The following is a 27925-nucleotide window of genomic DNA, read 5'->3' on the forward strand; positions in this document are numbered from 1 at the left end:
AAAAATATTTTCTGAAATTAAATTGCTCAAAAGCACTTTGAATTAAAACAAATGTAGAATACCATATTCCTTTCTTCCCATTGCTTGTAATTCCTGTTTAAATTAATGGCATGCAGACGTTACAAGGAATTCCATGACGGAGACCCAGTAACAGTGAAGGGACATCAATATATTTTCAAATCAGCTTGGTGTGTGACTTGGAGCAGAACACACTGGTGGTGGTGTTTCCATATGCTTCATTGCCTCAACATTTTTGGTAGTTGAGGTCATGGGTTTGAGTGGAACTGTTGGAGTTGCCTTGGCAAAAAAAACTGCAATGAATTTTGTCAGTCGTACCCACTTTAGTCACGAAGCTCTACTGGGGGAGGAGAATGAATGTTTGAGGGTGGATGTTAGTCATGTGGGTTGCTTCTCCTGCATGACATTCAGCTTCTTGAGTGTTGGAACAGCAATCTTCTAGGCAAGTGTGAAGTATTTGATCATACTTCTGTCCTGTGCCTTTTAAATGGTGGCTAGATTTTGAGTTGTCAGGAAGTGAGTCACGCTGCAGAATGCCTAGTCTCTGTAGCCATAGTATTTATGGGGCTGATCTAGATGAATACTGTTCAATGACAATCCATAGAATTTTGATGGTTTGGGATGATGTGGTGATCTCTAAAATAATTTGCTTGACATGGTTTTGTTCAGCGATTGTCATTGTTTTGTGGCATGAATGGTACTTGCCAAGTCCATGCCAGAATGTTGTCTATGCTTTTTTGCTAGCATGTATGGGTTTGCTTTATCTGTTAAGGAGTTAAGTGGATTTGAATATTGTGCCACCATCTCCACTTTTAACTTCATGATGTGTAAAGGTCATTCCAAAAGCAAATGAAGGTAGCTGGACGCAGGACTCCTCTGGGGGGAATTCCTGCTATTGTCTTGGATTTGGGATGATTACATTTCATGAATTAAAACCATAGGTGAAAATAAACTGGAACAGACAACTGCTGTACAATGGGAAATAAAAATGTTGTAGTTTATGATACGACTAAGTGAGCTGGAATCGCTGAGACCGCGTAACAGTAAATAAAAATCCTGAGTTTGCGAAAAGATCATACCAGTAAGAAATTCACATGATTTTAAATGGAAAGAAATGTAAGTTAAAGCCCTGTCTCACTGTACGAGTTCATTCAAGAGCTCTCCCGAGTTTAAAAAAAAATCAAACTCGTGGAAGCACGTAGAATGTACGGAGCTCGGGGACGTCTCTTAACGGCTCGTAACGCTAACGGCAGGTACTCGGGAAACGCGGTAAGCTCGGAAAGACTCGTGAAGATTTTTCAACATGTAGAAAAATGTCCACGAGAGCCCCGAGTACCTACGAGCGGCCATTACCGTAAATCTCCGAGTTTGAATGAGGGCAAACTCGGCAGAACTCTTGAATGACATGGGACAGGGCTTTTACATTCACCCGCACTACAGTGATGTTCATTTGTACAAAGTATGACTTCTACTATTGGAGCGTGTTCCCCTTCATGCCAGTAGGGAGTTTAATGGTGAATTCACTCAGGAAATCACTTGTGAAGTTAGTTCAGGAATTCCATGCTCGTATTGGAATCCTGAAACACAGACACTTCTACAGGGAAATCCTGGCAGTTCAGTGTAGGTTAGGCTGTTTTGTCTTAAGTAAAACAATTAATTATGCAGCATAGTCATGTGTTTAATCTACAGTTTTCTCCTTACTCCTTAAGGAGAAAGAAGATTATCCAAAAGTAAGATCTATGCTTCATTAAATAATTGTTTGGGATATATAATGTGCCTAATACTGTTGCTGTCTTTCTTTTGTAAAGGTGCTGTAGTTGGTTTTATATAATTATTGTGAATCCAGACTCTCTTAAAAATATCCAGTTGAAACCTATTGCCCAGAGCCTGACTAGTTCAGTAAAATTGGCAATTAATGGTACTGTTAAGGGATTATTTGAGAGTAACTAATCTCAAAAGGCCTCAAGTGACTGTATCAGATGTAGCCAGTTCTTATGTACTTAGTCATTTCATTGCTCTGCAACCCAGAAAATATGTCCCAAATTGGAGATTACTAAGCTAGACCTATGCAGAAATTTAACATTATAGTAGTACAGTATCAATAAGTTTGTAAAAACAGAATATACTGCATTTACAGGAGTACTGGAGACATGAGCAACATTTGTACATCTGTACCTAGAGCAACATCGCTAGAACCACGAATGGATAAAATACCTGCTGTATTTCTGAAGTTTAACAATGATATTACAAGAATAACTGGTAGTTAAGAACTTTTGATTGTGAGTTTGTGAAAGATGCAAATTTATTGCAACTCTTTTTTCCTTTCAATTCACAAGTTTGGTGCAAATTGATTGAAAAACCTAGTTGATTACCATTTGTTAGTCTTCACTTAGTATTTTTATGGGTAATTGATGTTATAACTGTAAGGCTCATTTATTTGTCTGGAATTTGCAGTCACATGAACAATCTTTAACAGTATCTTCACTTTTTCAGAATTGTTCTGGTCTAAATAGGAAAAGTGGGTAAATGCCTGTTTTAGAATATATCAGATGGAGGGAAATACTATGTGATTGTCAACTATGGCCCTGAATAGACATATTTCCAAAATCATCCCCCATAACAAATTTAAGAGGCAATTTTACCTTGTAATTTATTAAGCTGTTTTACATGACTGCGAAAGTAAAGGTTTGAAAAGGTATCATAATGTTATATTTTTGTAAACTAACTTTGAAAATGAATGAAAGTCTTGAGAAATATTTTAAGTATGCAACTTCCTAAAATTAAATGAGAAATTAAAAATGTACTTATGGTTTTGTGATTTAAAAACTGAAAAGCCATTGGGTTTAAGTGCAGTAATTTAGGTATAGTATAATTGCAGTTTGAGGACTGGGATGAATTTGTGTTGATTAATACCTACATTGCATTTGAACAATTAAGATGGTGACATTCCTATAACAAAATATCGTATTGCATGCATATCTGTTAATTTTGTCAGCAGTTTGTTAATAAACATGCTTCTGTTTTTGATTAAAATGCAATTTCCATTCCCAAGTATTTCATAACCGTTGCCCAACTGATCGAATACGATAATTTGTTTCAAATTCAGTTGCATTTTTTTTTACTACATACGTTAGAGATATTGCAGATTGTTTCAAAGATTGGTGCCCTGAAAGTTTAAATACTGTAGGAGTTTTTGAGGTATCGTGCAAAGATTGATGGTTTTAGCTTGGTGTAGAGATTATATATAAAAACATTTTTTAATTGTTTAATGCAATGATCATATCATATTTTGGCATTATATTGAATACATGTGTACTATACAGCAATTCATTTCAAATTTATAATTTAAATGCATGATTTATAAATTGCGAATTTCAATCAAGTTTGACGGTGTATGACTGTCCAAGCGCTCTTCGGTGGTTCTAACTAAATAGTATTCACAGCTGTAAATCTGAATTATCTGTTATAAATATTTTAATAATGTGGTCCAGCTACTCTGCCGATGTTATGCCTCATGGTTTACAAAAACAATTTATTTTCTATTGATTTGGCACCTGTTTTCTCAGGGAACTATTTCCTAAATGTTCCTGTAATCTTCAATTTAGTGCAGTAATTTTAGTGACACTGTATGTATGCAGTTCTGTGATCTATTTACATTATGTTGAAGAAATAATTAGGATTCATATTTTAACTGCAAACATGAAATGCAGAAGTTTATAGATAGCATTTTATCTTGTTGGGATGTATGAGTGTGAAGTCGGAGAGCCAAAGAGGAAAAAGGCAAAACTTTGGTATCGTTTGCCACCACCGATTAGATGATTCAGTAAACTGTCTGTATCACTTCCTAAGATGTTTCTTAGTAATAGTAAACAATTTGTGTGCAGCATTTTACCACCTGTCTTTGTTTTATTGCAATCTTGTTTTGGGGATTAGATTTTCTTAATTAAAGATTTCCATTCCATGCAAAGCCACACATGAGGAATCAGTTTTAGCTGAGAACCCTGTTTTCCTTTTGGTTGTCTGTAGTGTTTATTGATGACAAATAACCAGATGAACTCATTAGCTTTTATTTGAAAAAATAAATTTACTGCTTGAAGCTTTACTAAAACTTACATCCTGCAACCTTTCCTGACCCACCCATCATCCCTGCACTAATCTCTGAAGCAGCAATAGCAAGAGGATCTCCCTGAAAATTGTACTCAACACTATAGATGACTTGGCTATGATTACACCTTTTATCTCTTTTCCCGTCAGTATTTTTAGTAAAATATTGTTCAGTTTCTATTCATAAGCTAATGTAGGAACCTTATCATTTTACTAGTCTTGCTACTTTACTGCAGCCCATTTTTTTGCTAGTAAGCTTTTGAGGTAGCCAAATTAGGATTTTCTCCTTTTTATATTAAAGTGACTTGTTAATACTACTATAAATACTATTCTGTCATGAAGCGGTGCAATGTATTTAAATGCAGACATTGTTTCTTAATTTAATCATATCAGTTTCACTGAAAACAAAGTTCAATTAAATTCGAAATACAGTTACATGTGTGAAAAACATGCCACATGTTCTAAAATTAAGTACACTTCCTTACAAATATTAGCAACCATGTTAGTGGTCAGAAAGTACAGTGACCCAGCTGATTGAGGTTGGCGGGGATATAGTTTTTAAGCAGTAAGAATGGGTTTGCCGCTACCCACAAATCCACAATGAAAATATCAAGAGACTTTGTATGCTTCCTGTACAAAACAATAATCAATATAATATGTTGCTGTATTTGAATTTGAATGAGGGTTAAAAGTAGGATGCTTTTCCTTTTTGTAATTAATTAGACTTAAAACAATAAAAATATAATTTACATATTTTACAGACCATCTCCATTTTGTTTGCTATATGCTGTATTCCATGAAAAGTCAAGCACCACAGGAATGTTGGGTTGAATAAGATAGGTTATTGAAAAATAGGCACAAATTTATTTCCATAATACACAGCTCACACCATGACTTTTGAAAGCACATTTCAATTTAATGAAAAGCAAAAAACACGTTCTTTGCATTTATAGACAACGTTTTGTAAGTTTGCATTCTGTATTACTTAAGGTTTATAAAACAAACTTTTGTATTCAAAGATAGCAAAGCAACAGGTTGTATAAACTTATACCGAACAGGAATATTTAGTAAAATTTAATATCTGGTCTAAGAAACTGTATAAGATGTGAACTCACCCCAGAAGAAGTTTTGCTGACATGATGCAACTGAGCTGAATAGGCTGTTAGATGCCATAGTCCTCCTTTTACATATACTTTACGCCTGTGGTTTTGGTGTCTCTCGAAGTCTTAAACTGAAAATATAACCATTGCAGAGGAAATCTAAGAGCTTGTGCTTAGGTGAGCTGCTTGATGTCATTTGCTGCTTTGGCCACAAAATAACATACAGCATGCAAAAAAAGACAAATAAACATTTGATGGACAATTATTTACTGTAAAGACTGTGGTTAGTAAACACTTACTGACAAAGTTGGTCTTGGTGTCTGGTAGTGACCTGCGGAGATTAACCATTTAGAACCAGAGGTTCGCTCGTCGTCCTGGAGAGAAAGTTGCACCGCACTTGTGGTTCTGTGGTTGTTTATGAGGCGAATGAAGCATTCACACAATCCAAAAAGCATAAGCTTTAAACTCTTCATGTGCTCTTACTGGAGAAACTGGATCACATGGCTTGTGACATCATGACATACAAGTAAAATGGGACAGCCTATCCTTGTGGGTTTTTGACAAAGGACTCGTGGTAGACTCTTCCTGGCATAAAGAAGGACCAGCTTTAATTTATATGACTCATGGGGATTTGGACAGCATTGCATACGCAGTGAAGAGAGGAAAAAAAGAACAAATTCATGCACAGATGAAGCATATGGGCAACAGGAATGACTCGTACTGTTCAGTTTAATCTTACTTGTACAATGTCATATCAGTAGAAAAATGAACTTGCTGACAAAGGGGTAGTGTAAAATTCTGAACATTGGTGATAACTTAGAGTAAAAATGTACTTAACCACTATTGAAATTTTCTGCTTTATATTTGTATCTCTGGATGTGATTTCCTTGAGTTCCTATTGCTGGCATCGTGATACTTTTCTGAAAGTAAATATCATTTAAATTGGGTCAAGTCAGCGGGAGAGTTGCCTGTTTGGCATTTTGCAACATAACTGGCTGCTATGGAATTGCAAACCTCTGGATTTTAATGCAAGACTTAGTGTAAATACTGTCATCAGTGTGATTTTAATACTGTATGTGAGCTATGATTTGATTAGATTAATGAAAGTTAAGTGTGGTGAATCGTGCTAATTTCATGTCTATGTAATTATGTTTTATTTTGTTTGACAAATGATCAGAAATTGAACTACGAATAAAAAGAGACCACATGTACAGATGCATGGGAGGAGTGGAGGCCTTGTGCAAAATGTATTAGCTTGCATCTCATTAGCAGTTTCTCAATACTTTGATACAGAATATATTTTGAATAAAAGGTAGGGTTCCTTTACTTAAAATAATACTATTTTGCATGAATAATTATTAAGTACTCCAGATAACATTAATTATTAATGTTGGTAATTGGCTTATTTTTGCATTATATTCTTTAGATTTGTTTATTTGAACAACAAGCTCTCACCATTGAGGCACATTAAAAGGTTAATAAAAGTACTCATTTTTACTTTTATTTAACCAATATGTTCTTCAAACTTGTAAAATTAAAGTTAACGAAGTGTCTGATGTAAAACAGCTAGGACTTATTCACAGTAGGGAGTTTTAAACCAATTCATAAAGAGGAAAAACAGTTTGAACTTTTCAACTAGAAAGACATTGAAAACAATATTTTCAGAAAACCTCTACTAGGGGTGGTAGGGCTGTTTGTGGTGTGTTTGGGGACAATATTATTGAACTAAGCAAGAATTAACACAATTATTCAAATTAGAAAGCACAAATTGAATGCCTCTAATGTAAGCATGCAGGTACAGCAGCCAGTGACGAAAGCGAATGGCATGTTGGCTTTCACAACAAGAAGAGTTCAGTATAGGAGCAAAGATGTCCTTCTGCAGTTGTGTTGGGCCCTAGTGAGACCACACCTGGAGTATTGTGTGCAGCTTTGGTCCCCTAATTTGAGGAAGGACATTCTTGCTATTGAGGAAGTGCAGCGTAGGTTTGGGACTGTCATATGCTGAGGGAATGGAGCGGCTGGGCTTGTATACTCTGGAGTTTAGAAGGATGAGAGGGATACTTTTTTAAACATATAAGATTATTAAGGGTTTGGACACGCTAGAGGCAGGAAACATGTTCCCAATGTTGGGGGAGTCCAGAACCAGGGGCCACATTTTAAGAATAAGGGGTAAGCCATTTAGAACGGAGACGAGGAAACACTTTTTCACACAGAGAGTTGTGAGTCTGTGGAATTCTCAGCCTCAGGGCGGTGGAGGCCGGTTCTCTGGATACTTTCAAGAGAGAGCCAGATAGGGCTCTTAAAGATTGCAGAGTCAGGGGATATGGGGAGAAGGCAGGAATGGGGTACTGATTGGGGATGATCAGCCATGATCACATGGAATGGCAGTGCTGGCTTGAAGGGCCTACTCCTGCACTTATAGCCTATTGTCTATAATGTATCAGGAAGCATTAAAATTTAATTCAGATTCTCTTTTCTTGAAGAGAGTTACATGATGGAAACTAGTGGAGTGCTAGAAGCAAGTTGGGTCATGGTTGTTGTGAATTATGTTAGTTGTGTCACACTGTTTCCAAATTCACGTTGTTTTGAGGTTTTTAAAAAAAAACAGCCATGTTGATTTGGTTTGGAGTGGAATTACCTCTGCAGATCTCTTTGGAAGAGTTTAAGGATACCTGATTGAGAAATTATAAAGAAGATTAAGCATTTATTTACTGGATGTAAATAAAGTACATTTTAATTTGTTCATATTTTAGAGGGGAAATCTTGCATTTATGTCATGTGCAATCTTGTGCAATTATACCTTGTGCAATCCAGCCAGTGAGTACCTTTGAAAATTGGTCAATTTTTGTTGTAGGAAACATGGATGACAATTTGTGCCTCCATTACGTTTTACAAGTGGGCACAATTAATTAGTAAAAAATTAATTAAGAACTCAAGATTGTAACATCAGGACTAGGAAAATCAATTTAAAAGAACGCACTTCATATAATCGCCCAGCATTAGCACAGTGATTATTCTATTAACTTGCAGGATCCCATGTTTAGACACAAAATGCTGGAGTAACTCAGTAGGCAGTATCTCTGGAGAGAAGGAATGGGTGACATTTTGGGTCGAGATCCTTCATCAGACCATCCTATTGTTAGATGCGTCAAGTTGTGTGTAGATTGTATGAGTTGAGTGGTATTTCTCATAGTTAAATGTGTTTTCTGTTAATAGTTTGTCAATATGGCTGGTTCCTATGATTCAATTCAGATTTGCTTTGAGTTGCAGAATACACCCTGCCTTCAAAGGGGAATATTTGTAGTGATAGTTTTAAATACACAAAGCATGTTTTGTATTGATTTGATGTGAAGTTCATTTCTTTTGGATTTTATCTTTAGATTTTTCTCAATTTGCAGAATAATTCTATGCAGCTACAAGAGTGCAATTAAAGTGGACTTAATTTCCCCCACTTCAGCAACAGGAAAGTATAGCTGGGTAAATAATTCTTGTGTTTGCAGATGGAGCAACAAAATGAGATCCTACAGGTTATTCTTTCAATGGTTTGACACACAAATCTTTTAGTGCTTAACATGAAAAATATCCACAAAATAAATGTTACAAACATAAGATTTTGCTTCATGGTTTCAAGATAATTTAAATTACATCATCCCTTTATTGCAACTGACAGAATTTCTGGTGCCATTGCTGCAACCAAGTACAAACGTGCTTTATAAGAGAAAAAAATACCCACATGATAATTTACTCATGTCGAAGTGATACAAATATTGGTTATTGTGGCACTATAAGTATATAGTGAGATTCCTATTACACACATAAACCAGACCGGCAGAGTGAACTTGTAAGGAGGTTTTATTAAGAGGCTGAATGTAAGCTGTGTGAATGTAAGCAAGGAGATGTATTTACTAAAATGATATTAATATAGAATTTGGAAGACATTTTGGCGAATATTTTGCTGGTTTGGACCATACAACGAAAGACGTTGGCAAGGTGCACAAGAGAAATGTTGTGGAATCTGGGGAATGTGTGGGCTGAGGTAGATAGTGAGGGGCGAGGCCATGAAGGGATTTAACCTTAGGATGTAAATTTGAGATTGGGGGCATTATGGATAGTGTGCATTGTCAGCCAGAGAGAACATGGGAGCATGGTGAGCAGGTATTGATGTCTATGGGATGAGAGCAGCAGAGTTTAGTATGTGATCCACAGTAAGCTGATGCAGGAAACTTGGTCGAGAGAGAGCATGGGAATAGTTATAAAGAATGTTATAAAGAATTTATAAAGAAAGTTATAAAGAATTTCGCCAGCAGGTGGGGTTTCCCTGGGCTAGAGATCAATGATTTTGTAAAAATTGGATAAAGATTTATGGTGAAGAAGACTTGGTAATAGAAGAGTAAGTTCCATTGCGTACGGTCTGGTTGGCCTTGGCAATGGAAGGCAAATCCGTGTTAAACTTGTAACTGAGTCTGAAGAAAACTGCTTAAGTCTTCCCAACTGGAGGTACTTGATGCACAGCCATGACGGGTTGGTGCATTGATTAGAGTTGCTGAGTGAGATGATGCACAGGGAGAAGTGATCACCATAAATGTTTGTATAAATTTAGTTCTTGGAGGAATTAATGTAACATAATTAAATGTCGGTAGATAAAAAGTGGGGAAAAATGTGATAGTTCAGTTAACAATCATTTGTTCTACTTTGTCCCTGTACCTAAATCATATATCTTTTCATTTGCCAGGCACAATGATATTATAGTTCTTTGTATCATGACACGTGGATTAGTGGTCAGTGGTCACAACCAGAACCATGAGCTGGATGCTCCAGATTGATAATATTATTAGTCATCTTCCCCTACATTCCTTAATGTGGATTGGTGATAATTCAATTTGGTAATATTACTGTGAAGTGCTTTACGGTGCTTTTCCATATGTCATTAATCAAGTTGCAAAAAAATGTTGATCTTTGTTGCTTACCTCCCTGCAAGTTAAAATCAAGTGATTCAACATGAGGATATGTTGTGCACCATTTTAACTGTAGCGTATTAAACATCTCAAAATGGTCATGTATATTTCAAAATCTATTCTATATACACATTCTCCACAATTCTAGAAAATGCATCCAATTTTCAAATGCTCAAATTTTATATCGTGGAGGGATGGCTGGTTCCAGAAACCTCCACATTCTCCATCCCAGCAAAAATGTATTTAGTACATCCACTCCTACAACCAGCATAGGTTCCTATATTTTTAAGTTATTGCAGCACAAAGGAAGGGCAAAATCTGAGGTGAGTGGGTATCTTTTCCTCTAAGCCCAACAAAACTGATTGCAGTTACCTTGTGTGGATCCCCTGACATCAGCAATGTAGAAAATGCCAGCTCCAACTTAAGAAACAAGGCCTTAAACTGTGGCAGGTCCTTCTGCCTATATGTTGTTTCATATTGAGCTTGAGGAAAGAGGGTGGTGGTGAGGAGAGAAACAGATAGGAGTAGAACAATCGTGCCCTCAAGTATTCAGTATATTTGCCTTTATCAGTCAGGGCATCGAGTATAAACATAGAAACATAGAAAATAGGTATGCAATGTTGCAGCTATATAAAAAAAACTTTGGTTTGGTGACGTTTGGACTATTGTGAGCAGATCTGGTCACCACATTAGTCAGAGTCATATAGAATGATATGAGCCCACTCATCCATGTTGACCAGGATGCACCAATTTTAATAGTCCCATTTACCCATGTAAGGTCCATATCTCTCTTAACCTTTCTTATCCATGTTCCAGTCCAAATGATTTGGCAGCTGTGGAGATGGTACAGAAAAGGTTCACCAGGATGTTGCCTGTATTTAATGTGTTAATATACATGACCGTCGCGGCTCAACGCGACCACGAGGTCAAACTTGTTTAAGAATGAACTGCAGATGCTGGAAAATCGAAGGTAGATAAAAATGCTGGAGAAACTCAGTGGGTGCGGCAGCATCTATGGAGCAAAGGAAATAGACAACGTTTCGGGCTGAAACGCTTCTTCAGACAAGGTTAGATGTATTTGTATTGTTTCATCTGGAGCTAATAACCAGCATGTGTGTTTCTTGGGTAGAGAATTGTAAAGAACTGCAACTCATGGAGGGAAGAACCAACCAGTGATTGAGTCCTTTTCCTGAGACTATATACCTATTGTTCTCACCTCTCAACAGATTATTCTCAACAATTTTAACCACCTTCAAGATTCCATCACTAAACGCATCATCTCCCTTCTCAGTATTTCACAGGCACCTTAGTGACTTGCTGTTCCACTTTCCATACCTGTAATGTATTCATACATATTCATGTATATGTTAATTAGATGGTGTTCAATATAAGTAGGGAATGTTGGGGAATAAATCTCTCTCTCGTGATCCAGGCAACCTGCGTGTAAGTTGTTATTCATTCTGCCGTCCTGAATATAACAAAATTGACGACGAGGATGGGATAGAGTTTGTGAACTCATCCCTTAAATACAGTGCAGGACTGTTTTGCAACATGCAGTATTGTTTAACATTTTAAACAGTAAATATGGAGTTGTGTCGCAGTTGTTTGCGAGCTGGACATGATAGGCCACAGATCCTTCTATGCAGGGGACTGTAGTTTAAATCAGCAGCTGGACAAATCGTCGAGAGTTTGTTAGGCTATCTCTATGTTGCGTCTACGTGGGAAGGTGCCGTCCTTGGGATTGTATAAGATTTTTTTTTGATTACTACACTATAAGGTGGTTAACAGTAAAATGCAGTGATCTGCCCTGGTGACTGATTTACTTGTAAAATAATTTGAACGAAGTTATAGAACTGATTATTTATGGATTGGAGTCTTATGAATGAGGCACAATTGCACTGTATATGGTATGTTAACGCACTCACAGTTTAGCTAAACAACAGTCACAAAGTGAACTCGATGATATATATGTATCAATGATTTATGTTTGCATGTGTTTATGAAAGTAAAGGAAGAGAATAAGAAACGCTTTCCATGATACAGGTTGTTCACCACATAAATAGAATTTGCTCTGTGCTGAAAAATTTAGGGCTACGTTGAAAATAACTGTACAATTTATGGACGTCCTTGGTTTTCTTTGTTCCTTTTTGCTTAATTGGGAAAAGATAAAGAAAAATCGTGTAAGAAGGTCTGGAAAAGTTGTGTTGAAATATTACAAAGGATGTGGCCAAGGAGAGACAGGAAACTGTTACCACTAATGTCACATTGGTATAATGCCTTATTTCATTTAGTTTAAGGACTTATGGTTGGCAATGTTTTTTTTTAATGTGGATGGTCTGATTAGCAAATTTGCAGATGACACAACATTTGGAGTTGTGGATAGTGAAGAAGGTTGTCAAAGGATACAGCAGGATAGAATTTAATTGAAAATTTGGGCAGAGAAATGACAGATTGTGTTAAATGCAAATAAGTGTGGGGTGTTGTCAAATGTTGGGATGTCCAATAGAGAAGCATTGATGTACTGAAGATCTTGGGGTGCAGGACCTTGCTCTCTGAAAGTGACAACTGGAAGTGAATAGAGTGGAAGTGAATAGATGGCATGCAGCATGCTTCCTTCATCGATCAGGTCATTTGAATATAAAAGTCATGAAGTCATTTTGCAGCTTTATAAAAAGGGGTTGGAGAGGGTGCAGAAGGGTGTTGCCCAGATTAGATTTGGATTATTTTTTGGTTGAGCATCAGAAGCTGAGGGATCACCTGATAGACATTTATAAAATTATAAGAGGTGCAGATAGGGTAGACAGTCAGAACCTTTTTCTCCAGGGTGGGGAAAGATTGAAGGGGGTGAACAATGCAATTTTATTTTAGTGGTAGGGGCCTGGAAAACACTGCCAGGGGCAGTGGTCAAAGCAGATATGATAGCAACATTTTAAAGGCATTTAGACAGGCATATGAACAAATAAGGAATCAAGAAATGTATCCCATGTGAAGGCAGATGAGATTAGTTTAGGAAGGCGCAGACGTGTTGGGCCAAACAGCCAGTTCCTCTATTGTGCGTGTCTATGTTCTAACAAGGTTTGGGATAATTTATTATTGAATATTCTGAAAGTGGCATATTTAACACTTCCATGGAAATTGCATTGAAATTGCTATCTTAGATAATGTTCTGGTTGGAAATTTGAGCACCATCGGATTCAAATAGAGGACAACAAACTAACCTAAAAGTTGTTTAATTTCTAAAAGATTGTAACTTCCGTTGCCTAGATTTTACATAAAACTTTATTTGTCCCTGTAATGCTTACACTCTGTGATGGAGATGGAGTGGGTTTGGGCAGAGATTTTATTAAGCAATTGTACGGGCTGCATCACTTGTGTGCTGACATGTGAGGCTAGAAATGTGTAATAGGTGGTATTGCTGAAATTGAATATTGGACAAGACGTGTACAATATATCTAATGCAACACCCTTTATTTTGAACTTGAGTCAACTGAGATAAAAATTAGCCACCTAGGGATAAAATTTAGCCACAAATTAACCACTGTTTGCACACATACTGACCAAAGAACTGGAAGTCTGTAACTTAATGGTTGGATCCTGTTTCTAGAATGCACTTCAGTGCATTACTGAGAGGACTGTTTGACATATCGTTCTTTAAATGTGATGTTAAACTCCATCTGCTTCATGAGTGGAACATAGAACCCATGCCACCCTCTGTAAAATAGCTTCACTGAGTATTGGCCAACAGTTATATTTTGATCAATGATTACCAGGTCATCTACTTTATTACAGCTTGGGGAACTTTGCCATAAATATTGGTGTTTTTTTTCTGTTGTGACAATGATAACACTTTAAAGGTATTTCATTATTTGTAAAGCACTTTTGGATGCTCTGAGGCAGTTAATGGCATGACACAAAGCCACGCACTGGGAGTATCCCGGCGAGCCATGTGCCGGTGTATCCCGGTGAGCAGGGGCCAAGCCCACCAGCAGGTCTTGCTCCCCCTCCGTAGATACTGAACTCAGCCCTGAGTCACCAGCGTCGACGGGAGCGAGGAGAGACCCATGGGCAACCGCCAAGGGCGAGGTAGCACAGCCGAGAGCGTAGGAGAGCCGTCAAGAGCGTACAGGGACTGTCTTGAGCATGGAGGGTCGTCGAGAGCCACCTGGCGGGGGGCCGCCAAGAACAATGGAGGGCCCCGGCAGGCGGCTGCCGAGAACAGAGCGGGGGACCCAGCATGGGGCTGCCTTGAACAAGGGGGGGACTCAGCAGGGGGGACTCAGCGGGGGGGGGACAGCCGAGAACGAAGACGGGACCCGCCGATAACAAAGGGGGGGACCCGGGAGAAGGGCGCCGAGAACAAAGGGGGGACCCGGTGGGGGACACCTGCTGTCACGGCGGCTGTAGGCAGCAAATAGGACTGTTCGGTGAACTATTGTAACTTTGTCAGCGCCAGAAACATGGCGACATTTGTGTACTGCCAAGGTATTGTCTGCTACATGATTTCACCGGATTGTATGCAAAACAAAGCATTTCACTGTACATGTTACAATAAAGTATCATTGAAATGAATCATTGGAGTTTTTCATTATATATTGGTTGTCCATTCCTGTTGTGTCTGGAATGAAAGCATTGCCTTTATTTAATTTCAAGAACCCATCATAGTATTTTAGTAGAATTGACTAGATAGGAGTCGGTCAGATCGCATACAATGGAGAAATTGCAAATATGAGCAGCTTTATACGGTACTTGCAAGATAATATGTTGAAGAATCTATTTTCCTTGGTATTATTTTAAAAGTTGGGCTTTATTTGTCTCTGCAATCTGACTAAAATCATCCAACTATCTTGTTTTAAAAAAAATTCATTGAGGACAGTCTTTGTGACGCTGCTTCGACATTTTATTAAGAACACAGGCATACACTAAAAAATATTTTGAGCAAATTGGGGGAATCCAACCAGAATTCTAGGTCATTAACACGATCTGCTTTCCCATCATCTAGACACCTGTTCTTGGTTCTTGGTTTCTTGGTCCTCCAAAATATTCCAAATGGAATTTAAACTAGAGGTGGTGGAGGGAGAAATTAAGCCAGAAAGGGTTATTGGGAAGAAATAACCTTTAGCTCCACTTATCTCTGTGTGCCAAGACTGATAGATCTTGCCAGCCGTTACATTAAATGTGTAGGAAGGAACTGCAGATGCTGGTTTAAAGCCTGTTTAAGACACAAATAGCTGGAGTAACTCAGCGGGTCAGACAGCATCTCTGGAGAAAATGAATAGGTTGCTTTTCGTTTCGGGTCGAGACCCATCTTCAGACATTAAATGTGCTTGTCTGCTTTTGTCATTGAAGACCAGCCGTCGAATTTATTAACCATGGAAGAGTATGTAGCTCATTATTCTACCTGTCATTATTCTAGATTACACTTCTAAATATTTAATTTCAAGGAAAGAACAAAGGTATTTGTTGTTCCATTTGTCAATATAACTTTAATCTGAGTGACTTTATCAATCGGCGCAAAACCAAATGTAACACAGGAGCCTGGGAATCTATTAGTATCACTAATTGTTTTCACATTAAAAAAAACCTAAGTTTGTAATTAGTCTTAATGCAAGGATAATATTGATCATATCCAGGCTGGATTTGATAAAGGCAGAATTAGAGTCACCATTAGATATTGATATAAAATTTATCCTGTACTTTGATGCAATGTCCTTGAGTAGCAGTTTATCATTGTATCTGAGGAACCAAGGATATAACTTTAAATCTAGAGATGATCATAAAAAAGCAAAAAAGCATTACAGAAATAACCAAAATAATGAAAATAATTAGACAATACTTATGGAGGGAGAAATATAATTAATTTTATTGGCATTGATCTGAAAAATTAAGTCTGCCTGATGTTGAATATTTCTAGGATCTTTTTGCTTCTATTTTAGTTAGAGATACCGCACGGAAACAGGCCACGTGGCCCCAACTTCACGTCGACCATTGATTACCTGTTCGCACTAGTTCTGTTATCCTATTTTCACAGCTACTCCCTACACACTCATAGCAATTTATAGAGGCCAATTAACCCATTCCCACATGTCTTTGGGATGTGAGAGGAACCAAAGCACCCAGAGGAAACCTATGAGGCCCCTGGGCGAAAACTCCACACAGACAGCACCCAAGGTAAGGATCAAACCCGGGTCTCTGCCGCTGTGAGATGTTTCATACTTAAGCAAGCAAGTTTATTTATATAGCACATTTCAGCAACAAGGCAATTCAAAGTGCTTTACACAAAGTATTAAAATGGAATCAAAAGCAATTAAAAACAGTCATTAAAAAGAATAGAAAATAAAAACAAGCTAAAATAGAATAAGCCAAATATAAAATACAAGAATAAAAGTTACAGTGCAGTGTAAGAAATGAATAATTATTTTATTTAATTAAAATTAAAAGCAGCTTCAAACAGAAAAGTCTTTAGCCCCAATTTAAAAGAACTGAGAGTTGGAGCGAACCTGCATTTTTCTGGAAGTTTGTTCCATATATATTGCGCATAAAAACTAAATGCTGCTTCTCCATGTTTAGTACTGACTCTGAGACAGAAAGCAGACCTGTCCAGGATGAACTTAGTGGTCTGGATGGTTCATAGTGTAGCAGAAGATCAGAAATGTATTTTGGCCCTAGACCATTCAGTGCTTTATAAACCAACAGTAATATTTTGAAATCAATTCTTTGACAGACTGGAAACCAGTGTAAAAACCTCAAAACTGGAGTGATGTGATCCACTTTCTTGGTCTTAGAGAGGACTTGAGCACCAGCGTTCTGAATCAGCTGCAGCTGTCTAATCAATTTTTTAGGGAGACCTGAAGACAGCATTACAGTAGTCCAGTCTACTGAAGATTAATGCATGGACAAGTTTTTCCAAATCCTGCTGAACCATAAGACCTTTAACCCTTGATATATTCTTAAGGTGATAGTAGGCTGACTTATTAATTGTCTTAAAGTGGCTGTTGAAATTCAGGTCTGAGTCCATGATTACACCAAGAGTTCTGGCTTTGTCCGTGGTTTTTAACATTGCCGATTGAAGCTGAGTACTGACTTAATCGTTCCTCTTTGGCTCCAAAAACAACTACCTCAGTTTTGTCTTTGTTTAATTGAAGAAAGTTTTGGCACATCCAATCGTTGATTTGTTCGATGCACTTACTCAGTATTCGGATTGGACCATAGTCCCCTGGTGATATGATTATGTAAATTTGTGTGTCGTCTGTATAATTATGGTAACTTATTTTGTTGTTTTCCATAATCTGAGCCAGTGGGAGCATGTAGATGTTAAGTAAGTAAGTAAGTTTATTGGCCCAGTATTCACATACAATGAATTTGCCTTAGTGCTCCGCCCACAAGTAACACCATGACATACAGTGACGGTTACGAATGTCTCAGAAAACACTAAACAATAATAATAAAACATTAATGATAAAACACCATTGATCAAGCATGTGAACCAACAAAATACCTGATCGAAGGAAGGCTACAGATTTTTGGCTGTTGAGTAGAGCAACTACTCGTGGATAAAAACTGTTTTTATGTCTGGCTGTGGCAGCTTTGACAGCCCGAAGTTGCCTTCCAGAGAGAAGTGATTCAAAGAGTTTGTGGCCAGGGTGAGAGGGGTCAGAGATGATCTTGCCCGCTCGCTTCCTGGCCCTTGCCCTTGTACAGTTCATCAATGGAGGAAAGGTTGAAGCCAATAATCTTCTCTGCTGATCGGACGATGCGCTGCAGCCTCCGGGTGTCGTGCTTGGTGGCTGAGCCAAACCAGACCATGATGGAGAAGGTGAGAACAGACTCTACGATGGCCGTGTAGAATTGGACCATCATTGCCTGTGGCAGATTGTGCTTCCTCAGCTGCCGTCGGAAGTACATCCTCTGTTGTGCCTTTTTGACTGTGGAGTCGATGGTAGACCCCCACTTAAAGTCCTTGGAGATGATGGTTCCCAGGAACTTAAAAGACTCCACAGATGTGACTGTGGTGTTATTGATGATGAGTGGGGTGAGGGGAGGGGGAGCTCTCCTAAAGACTACAATCAATTCCACTGTTTTAGGAGCATTGAGCTCCAGGTAGTTGCGATGGCACCAGGACGCCAGCTATGACAGCTTAAACAGAAGAGACCCCAGAATGGAGCCCTGGGGAACTCCACGTCATATTTGTCTGCTCTGATGTGTAATTACCTATAGACACAAAGTAGTCCCTGTTCTTTAAGTAGGATTCATCCAGTTTAGTGCTGTGCCAGAAAGTCCAACCCAGTTTTCCAATTGGTCTAGTAATATGGTGTGGTCGACCGTGCAAATGCAGCACTGATATCCAGTAATACGAAGACTGAAATTTTGCCACTGTCTGTTTTTAAGTGGATGTCATTGAAGACAACACGAGCAGTCTCAGTGCTGTGGTGACTGGAAGACATCAAAACATTTAAGAAGGAACTGCAGATGCTGGAAAATTGAAGGTAGACAAAAATGCTGGAGAAGCTACTCCATCGATGCTGCCTCACCCGCTGAGTTTCTCCAGCATTTTTGTCTGACATCAAAACAGTTGTTTAGTGACAAAAAGTTGTTAAGCTGGTGAAAAACAGCTTTTTCAATCTTTTTACTTAAAAATGGAAGGTTTGATATGGGCCTGTAATTGCACATTAGTGACGTATCTAGATTGTTCTTTTTTAAGAGTGGCTTGTTGACTGCAGTTTTCAGGGCCTTTGGGAAGACACCTGAGAGAAGAGACATGTTTACAATTTGTAGTAGATCTGAGGCCAAATAATTTGAAGCATTTTTGAAAAATCCTGTTGGCAGAATATCTAGGCATCAGGAGGAGGATTTCAGATGTTGTATAATGTCTTCCTGGTTTTTATGGTTGATTGCACTAAATTATATCATGGCATTTAAATTGGCTTTACGTGGACACACGAACGACACACATCTTGTACCTGATATGGAGGCATGTCTAATTTTCTGAATTTTGTCAGTGAAGAAGGCGGCAGATTCATTGCAGGCCCTGGTGGAAAGAAGTTCAGAGGCTACTGACAGGATGGTTTGTTAGCCTGTTGACAGTAGCAAACAAGGCACGTGCATTATTATTGCTTTTGGCGATGATGTCAGAGAAGAAGGACCGCCTTGCATTTCTCAGCTCCAAGCCATAAATGCGTGGCATTTCTCCATGGAGATCTTTTCTTACTGGAGACAGCCTTCACCTTAGTGGGTGCAATGGCATCAATAACATTTGTAATTTTGTAATTGAAATGATCTACAAGCTCATTGACTGAGACCCAAGAAGGGGCGGGTGTGGAAGGGAAAAGCTGAATAAATGTTTCACTGGTGTTTTCAGTGATATACCATTTAGTGGCTATCTCTTTTTGAACATTTGTGTGCATGAAGATAGTGCTGTCAAAGAAAACACAGGAATGAACAGAGAGAGCAACATCAGTCACCACAATCATGGAAATGTTCAGACCTTTGGAGATAATTAAGTCCAGAGTGTGCCCCTTGTGTGTGGGCTCCGTCACATGCTGAGTCAATCCGTAGTTATCAAGAACACAACACCGTTCTTTAGTTCCTATGTCCTGGGAGTTGTCAACATGAATGTTAAAATCACCAACAATAACTACACAATCAAAGTCAACACAGATTGTAGACTTAAGGGGCTGTCCCACTGCAGCGACCTAATCTGCAAGTTAAGAAGAGTGTCTTCGACCTTCAAACTCGAGGGCACTCGCCTGGAAAGCCTCGAGCTGGATCAACCGTCCGCGTTGAAAGCACGAGCTGAATCGACCACACACACACACACACACACACACACACACACACACACACACACACACACACACACACACACACACACACACACACTGGCACACACACACTGGCACACACACACTGGCACACACACACACACACTGGCACACACACACACACTGGCACAGACACACACACACACACACAGACACAGACACACACACACAGACACATACACAGAGTGGGGGCCAGGGAAAGCGGGGGAGCCCTGTCTGAAATTCATACCCGCAATGAAGAGGAAGGTAAAATGGCTGCACAGTGTACGGTAAGTCCTTTACAGAGCTCGGAGGGAGGAGAAGGGGGGAGAAGCAGTGGAGACAATTAGCCAATCAAAATGCCCGGTCAACAAAGGAGATTGCCTACGGCTGCTCTCGACTGCCTGTAACTAAATAGCGACCCCACTCCACTGCACTATGAGTTAAAAAGAACCATGCCGCCCAAATTTTACTCGCAGAAAAATTTTCAACATGCTGAAAATTTTTCCGCGACCTAGCGAGTATTCAGGAACTTCCCTCGAGCATGAAGGAGAGTTCCAGTGACCTCATAGGACTTCCTAGGACCACGTGTCGACCATGTTGCGTGCTTGAAGGTCGAAGACGCTCTTCTAAATTCGCATATCAGGTTGCCGCAGTGGAACAGCCCCTTTAGTCACCAAATGCTTTCAATTTGCTCTTCCCCATTTCTTGCACCCACTTTCAATTTGCTGAGTCCACAGTTTCTGCATTCCTTCTAACTCACTGGGTCCCAAGCTTTTTTATTTCTTTATTTCTATTGTACTTGCCATGTTCCTGGCTCCTGCACCCATTTTAACTTCACAGGTTCCCTGGAAAATGTATTCTATTGTGTAACATTGTGTAACATCTAAAATGAAGCACTTTAAAGCATTTTGGTGTATCAATAGGATTAATATTTAGTATTATATAAAATCTGTTAGTCCAGCACCACTAAATTCTTAAGTATGCCATACTAAAGCAGTTGTATTGTATTTACAAGCACCAATGCCCAGCTCCATCTTGCCAACTGATTATCACAAGTAACGATTTATATGTTGCCAACTGTAATTTCCCTGTTCAATGTTTATCGTATGGCATGTGAAACAATGGGCTTGATTAGGATGTCATTCGTTATCAAGGAGTATAATGTGCAAGAAACAGAACTTGAATCTTTGTTGACCTTTATCATCTCTCTCCAATGGCTCAAAACCTTTCATAAGTGATAAAACTTGTGAAATGCACTAACAGTCAATTCAACAGTCGTTTTATCCTTGTCACTCAATATTACATCACATTAAGTTTTTAAGTAAGAAAAATACCACTGAACATACTTATGTACGTAACATCCCAAGGCACTTCACAGCTAATTAGATAGGCAATAACATTATTATATGTCTTTCTGAATCAGTGTAACTGTCTGAAACTGCTCAAATATGTATTGCTACTGCAATTAAAGAAACATTAAAAGACATCAAATATCACAGAGAAAGAGGCCACTTGAATCTGTACAGGCTTTTTCAGCTGGTCCCATTGCCCTACACTTCACAGTATCCATACAAATTCCTGATTTTCCAAATATGTACCCAGCTTACTTTTGAATGCCATATTTGAATCTTCCTCCATTGCCCCAGCCGTGCATAGCAGACCTTAAACAATCGGTTTAGTTTAGAAAGAGATTTCCTCATATGGCTTTTGGTTTTGTCATCAGTTTCATTTAATTTGCCCTAATTCTTGATCTTTTTGGCAGTGGGAACAGTTGGTCTGTATCAACTTATCCTATAACTTTTCTGATTTCGATTGTCTTTTCAACTTTCTCTGTTCCATCTGCAACTTCTGCAGTCTGTGCAAATTAAATAATTAATCGAAAGAGTCATTTTAAATGGTTAAACTCCTGAAAAAGTTAATAGGGATAAAATTGAGTTGAAATGGAGCTCTTCTATTCAGATGAATTTAATTCGTCCCAGTTATTAGCTTATTTTTGTCATATCTGAAATAATTAACAAGAAATAAGAATTTTTTAAATGTCTCCTCTGAAAACAATGTTAATTTTTTAACCTTCCGCATATGTTACATATGCACTTCCAGTGATAATAAATGAATGGGAATGTAATCCTGTCAGACTAGAAAGGAGATTGGAGAGGGCCATTGAAGTTTATCACAATGTATCTACCTTTTCATAGATTTGAGAGTCTTGATTAAGCCTGATGCAGCAATGGAGCATGAGTAGGAGTTTTATGGCATACTTTATATTTTAACCTGGGGAAACAGGCTCTTGGAGCCTGGGTCAGGTTGAAAGTGGCACAGGATCCACAAACTCCTGCAGGACAATCATGATTTTAAGGCTGTCAAGAAGAAAAGCAGAAGTAAGATCACTTTCTTAAATTATTGCATTTGCAGAAATATTTTGATTCACAATTTAGTTATAAATTTATTTGTTGGAAGTATTTTCAAGTGTTTTAATAATTTAACATTCTTAATTATTTCCATCTCAATAATTGTTGATTGTGAGAATGTCAGGAATATTCAGAAATAGTGAAAAGCATGTAATAGCTTTGGGGGCCAGGCGATGTTAACAGTTAAAAATGTATTTATCTACTTTGTGGGCAGGCTTGGTCCAGCCACCCACAGAACTTAGTTATGATGCACGAAGCCCAAGTGCTGCTCAGGTCCTCACCAATCAGGTCGAGTACATTCTCGGCCAGCACGATATCCCTCAGGGATGCACATATGGTAAATTGAGGAGAATTGGTTGTAATATTATCTAATACTGCCTGAAGCTTATGAACTGTCAGCACTCGGCAGAGAGCAGGAGCAGTTCATTATCTACTGACAGTATTAGATAATAGTCCTGTAATTCAGCAGTGGTATTAATTTAGCACTTAAATACTAATTCACAGTACAACAATAACTCTTTCAGTTGTAGGCTTGCTATAGCGAGATTCAGCAGAGCCCAAGGCGCTACTGATCACCTACTGCACACTCTTTCTGATACTGCAGAATGTCCAAAGGAAAATGCCTTGAACCAAGGATTAGAGGTGGATCTGGAAAGATTTTGGAGTGAGGGTGTGTGGTCTGGCATTCGGATTCAAAACAAAGGTTGTGGTTGGGAGCTGGATAAGGGGGTGCCTGGAGATTGGTCTAGTTTCAGAGATTAAGTCAAGGAATTGGCTTGAGATAGTAAGACGTTGGCTTTAGTAGGGTTGAGAATGGGGAGTAGGTATATTTTTTTTTAAGTGACTTAACTGCCAGGTTTTCCTTGTTATTTGGGAGGGTAATTAAAATAGCAGTGCTCCAATGAGGAAGTGTTATGAAAGCTTGTTCTTTCCACTCTAACGAGGTGGTAACTCTTTGGAGGGATGGGGAATGACATACTAATTGATGTGGTAATAGTTTGCAATCAAAATACCTAGTCACATTCCCAGATTGATGTCAAACTGAAATTGATTACAATCATGTTTCTCTCTAGACGTGAACAATTTATGGCAAATCTGTCAAGAACGCAATTGTGATCTGGAGTACTGTCCACAATCTCTTTAAGGGAAGATGTTAATCCATTGAAAGCATTATGTGACTGGATTGTTTTTAAGAATACATGTTGGAGAGACTTGTATTCATTGAAGTTTAGGAGTGGGTGAGATTTGACTGATGCATTCAAGATCTGGTAGGTTTTGGCAGTATGGAAATACTGTCTTTAAAAGGCATTTGGACAGGTACACAGATAGGAATGGTTTAGAGGCATATGGACCAAACTCGGGCAGATGGGAGTAGTGTAGAAGGGCATCTTGGTTAGCATAGCAAAGTTGGGCCAAAGAGCCTGTTTCCATGCTGTGTAACAGTATGGATATGGGGAGGAGATTTCCTCGTGACTGAATATAAATTTGCTTTTTTTAAATAAGAGGTTACTCATTTATATATCTTGATTTCCTTAATTCTGAATAGTCCATCAATTTCTGTTTTCAGTGCAGATATGTCAGTAAAATAGGTTGTTATGAGAGATGATTTCTGAATGATAGTGTGAGGGATTTTAATTTGCATTAATAAAGTCCGTAAATGCCAGTAACAAAGGGTGCTGAAGGAATCCGTATAGCAGTAAGGATGCTGGATTAACCTCTGTAAATTTAGGCAGATATCCAATGTGCTGCACTTAGCAGGGCTGGCCTTAAGCCGATTCGACCGATTCCTCCCAATTGGGCCCCGCAAGTAAGGGGGCCCCACGCCAGAGTAATCTACTCTCGGCTCGGGTAGATCGACCCCGGGTGGAGGGGGGAGAGAGGGGCAGAGAGAGAGTAGAGGGGTGGAGGGGGAAGAAAGGGGTAGACGGGGAGTGGGGTGTGAGGGGGAGGTGGGTTGTTTGCTCACGGCAGCGCTCCCACCCTTCCAGTCGCCGTGCTTCACGCACGCAGCCACCGCTCCACCCCTCTCTCTCCCCGGGGAGACGCGGTGAACAATACATGGAGGGCCGGGCCGGGGGTTGGAGCAACGTTTACTAACCTCGGCCTCAGCTCACACCCATCCGCCTGGATCCCGGCATCCGCTCCCGCCGCCGGCCGTCCCCCTCCCTTCTCTCCTTCCCTTCTTCCCTCCCTCCCTTCTCTCCTTCCCTCCCTCCTTCCTCTCTTTTCCCTTCTCTCATTTGCTCCATCCGTTCTTTCTCTCCTTCCCTCCCTCCTTTCTCTACTTCCCTCCCTCCCTTCTGTCCTTCCTCCCTTCTCTCTCTCCCTCCCTCCCTTCTCTCTCTCCCTCCCTCCCTCCCTTCTCTCCTTCCCTCCCACACACACATCACGCACAGCCAACTAACACACACAACTAAATTAGGATAGGGTAGAAGCCCAAAGGGTAGGATGGGGCTGAAGCCCAACATTTAATGCCTGGACTGGTTTTTCACCAATCGTTATTGGTTTTCCAGGATCTATTTAATTAAATTACTTTTTATTTTCATTTCACAATCACTAAAACAAGTGATATTGTAATTATGTACTTTTCAGAGGTGATCTACACATTTTGTTTGTTACTTGCAGGCTTACATGCATGCAATTTTATATTAAAATGTAGCTTTAATCTGTTTGGTCCATTAAGTCGCAGGCACTTTTTAAGCGCACATTTCCATTACTTTCCATTCTACCATAGAGATATAAAGTCTATAATAGACATTAATTATATTTCTATGAATCTACAGATCTTGGCTGGGAACCTGGGGCTCACCAAACTTGTTCCCAATTGGGCCCCGCAACTCCTAAGGCCGGCCCTGGCACTTAGGACATGAATCTGCGGGAGCTCAATTCATCTCAGTCAAGAAGGTAGACAAAACCTTCAGCAAGATTTTGGTAATTGTAATTGTAAATAAAATGTTAGTGGTTTCTACGTGACATTACACTTGGAAATTTACAACTATCTTGTAAATTGTTCTTAAATCAGTCATCCAAAGTAGCTGGGAGCCTGTGGCATTAACGGGATGAGTATTTTGATTACAAGAATAAGACCTTTCTAATCTACATTCTTAAATGTGCTGTAACATCCAACTAGCATTCACTAACCAATATTTAATTTTCCTTTTAAATGCTATTGAATTTTCTGCACTGGTTATCTCACTTAGTTAGTATTGTTAGAATTCTCAAAAGAAAAAGATTTATATTTCACAAATGACTTAAACTGCAGTAGATCTTGATAAAATCCATGATGTTTACCATTGCAACTGCTTCAGCAGTTTACCATCATGCAGGGCTGCCAACTCTCACGCTTTGAGCGTGAGACTCACGCCCTCAAGCAAACTCTCACGCCCTCACACTCATCAGAAATTTCTCATGCTCAGTGGTGAGAAATTTTGTGATCAACGAAAATGTCAAAACACGGATAAATTGCATGGACCTCGGGTGCTGGAGAGCAGGGGCTGCGGGAGGGATGGGAGCAGAACCAGCAGCGGGAACAGATGCGGGGAGCCGGGCTGCGAGTGTTTGCGGCGCTGTCGAGTGTTTGCGGCGCTGCGAGTCGCTCGCTGCAGCTCTGGCCATGGGGCACTCCGGACAGTGCGAGTGTCCCGGGCCGCGGAGCCGTCGGAAGCGTTGCGCTGCTGCCACTGCCGCGAGAGTCTCTGCGCCGAAGACACAGACTCTCAAAGGGAGGTGGAGAGAGAGAGAGGGGGAGAAGACAGGGAGACCGTGGGGGGAGAGAGAGGGGAGAGAGGGGGCGTGAATGGAGAGAGAGAAGAGGGAGGTGGGGAGAGAGAGGTAGGGGAGAGAGAGGGGGAGAGTGAGGTGGGGGAAGAGAGAGGGGGTGGAGGGGGTGGAGAGGGAGGAAAGGGTAGGAGAGAATGGGAGAGAGGGGTGGTAAAAGAGAGAGGGGGAAAGAGGGAGAGATGGGGGCAAAGAGAAAGAGGAGAAAGAGATAGCCAGGGGGAGAGTGAAGTGGGGGAGAGAGATGAGAGAGAGAGAGAGAGAGAGAGAGAGGGGGGGGGGGAAGAGAGAGAGGTGAGAGACAGAGAGAGAGGGGAGAGTGTGTGGAGAGAGAGAGAGAGGGAGAGATAGAGAGGGAGGGAGAGAGAGAGGGGGAGAGAGGGGGGAAGAGAGGGAGAGAGAGAGAAGAGGGGGAGAGAGAGAAGAAAGGGGGGAGATGGGAGGGAGAGAGGGGGAAAAGGGAGAGGGGAGAGAGGGGAAGGGAGGGAGAGGGGGGAGAGAGAGGGGGGAGCGAGAAGAGAGGGAAGTGGAGAGAGTGAGAGGGGTGAGACGGGAGAGAGGGGAGAGGAGAGGGGGAGGGGAGAGAGGTGGGGGGAGAGAGAGGGGGAGAGAAAGAGGGGGAGCGAGAAGAGAGGGAAGTGGAGAGAGAGAGGGGTGAGACGGGAGAGAGGGGAGGGGAGAGAGGAGAGAGGGAGGGGAGAGAGAGGGAGAGTGAGGTGGGGGAAGAGAGAGGGAATAGAGAGGGGGTGGAGAGGGAGGAAAGGGTAGGAGAGAATGGGAGAGAGGGGTGGTAAAAGAGAGGGGGAAAGAGAGAGAGATGGGGGCAAAGAGAAAGAGGAGAAAGAGATAGCCAGGGGGAGAGTGAAGTGGGGGAGAGAGATGAGAGAGAGAGAGAGGGGGAAGAGAGAGAGGTGAGAGTAGAGACGGAGAGAGAGGGAGAGATAGAGAGGGAGGGAGAGAGAGAGAGAGGGGGGAAGAGAGGGAGGTGAGAGTAGAGACAGAGAGAGAGGGGAGAGTGTGTGGAGAGGGAGAGAGAGGGAGATAGAGAGGGAGGGAGAGAGAGAGAGGGGGAGAGAGGGGAGAAGAGAGGGAGAGAGAGAAGAGGGGGAGAGAGAGAAGAAAGAGGGGGTGAGATGGGAGGGAGAGAGGGGGAAGAGAGAGAGGGGAGAGAGAAGAGAGGGAAGTGGAGAGAGTGAGAGGGGTGAGACGGGAGAGAGGGGGAGGGGAGAGAGAGAGGGGTAGGGGAGAGAGGGGGGTTGAGAGGAGAGAGAGAGGGGGAGAGAGGGGGAGAGAGAGAGAGGGATGAGAGTGAGGTGGGAGGGAGAGAGAGAGAGGGGGGAGAGGGAAAGAGGCAGGACTGCCAACTCCCATGCATTGAACGTGAGAATCACGCATTTCACCAAATTCTCACGCTGATCACAAATTTCTCTCGCTCTGTGAGAAATTCTGTGATCAACGAAAATTTAAAAACTCATATCAACTGCATGGGCCGCGGGTGTTGGAAGCGGAAGCAGCGGCGGGGACAGATGCGGACGGGGAGCGGGGCTGGAGAGTGTTTTCCGGGCTGGCGAGTCGCTCCACTGCAGCTCCGGCCATGGAGCAGCCTCGGTGCAAGAGTCCTGGGCCATCGGAGACGTCGAAGCGTTGCGCCGCTGCCGTGAGAGTCTCTGTGCCGAATTCGCCCAGGTGACCGGCATGGATCAGGCTGCGGCTCGGTGCATCCTGGAGGACAACCAGTGGCTGCTGGAAGTAAGTACCAAGCA

General features: G+C 40.6%; 2 protein-coding genes across 3 annotated transcripts in view; one reads left to right on the forward strand and one right to left on the reverse strand.

Annotated features, from left to right (window-relative positions):
* The window catches only part of runx2 (RUNX family transcription factor 2), a 156610-nt gene extending 150970 nt beyond the window's left edge, over positions 1 to 5640 (reverse strand). Inside the window, exons 1-2 of the mRNA XM_033021333.1 lie at positions 5522 to 5640; positions 5238 to 5353 (exon numbers count right to left, since the gene is read on the reverse strand). Of these exons, the coding sequence (XP_032877224.1) occupies positions 5238 to 5295 (58 nt within the window). The 5' untranslated portion in view covers positions 5296 to 5353; positions 5522 to 5640. The remainder of the gene's footprint in view (positions 1 to 5237; positions 5354 to 5521) is intronic.
* Positions 1 to 27925, forward strand: part of supt3h (SPT3 homolog, SAGA and STAGA complex component) — a 380516-nt gene that overhangs the window by 66537 nt on the left and 286054 nt on the right. The window lies entirely within an intron of this gene.

This window comes from Amblyraja radiata, chromosome 5, assembly GCF_010909765.2.
Source record: "Amblyraja radiata isolate CabotCenter1 chromosome 5, sAmbRad1.1.pri, whole genome shotgun sequence".
NCBI lineage: Eukaryota > Metazoa > Chordata > Chondrichthyes > Rajiformes > Rajidae > Amblyraja > Amblyraja radiata.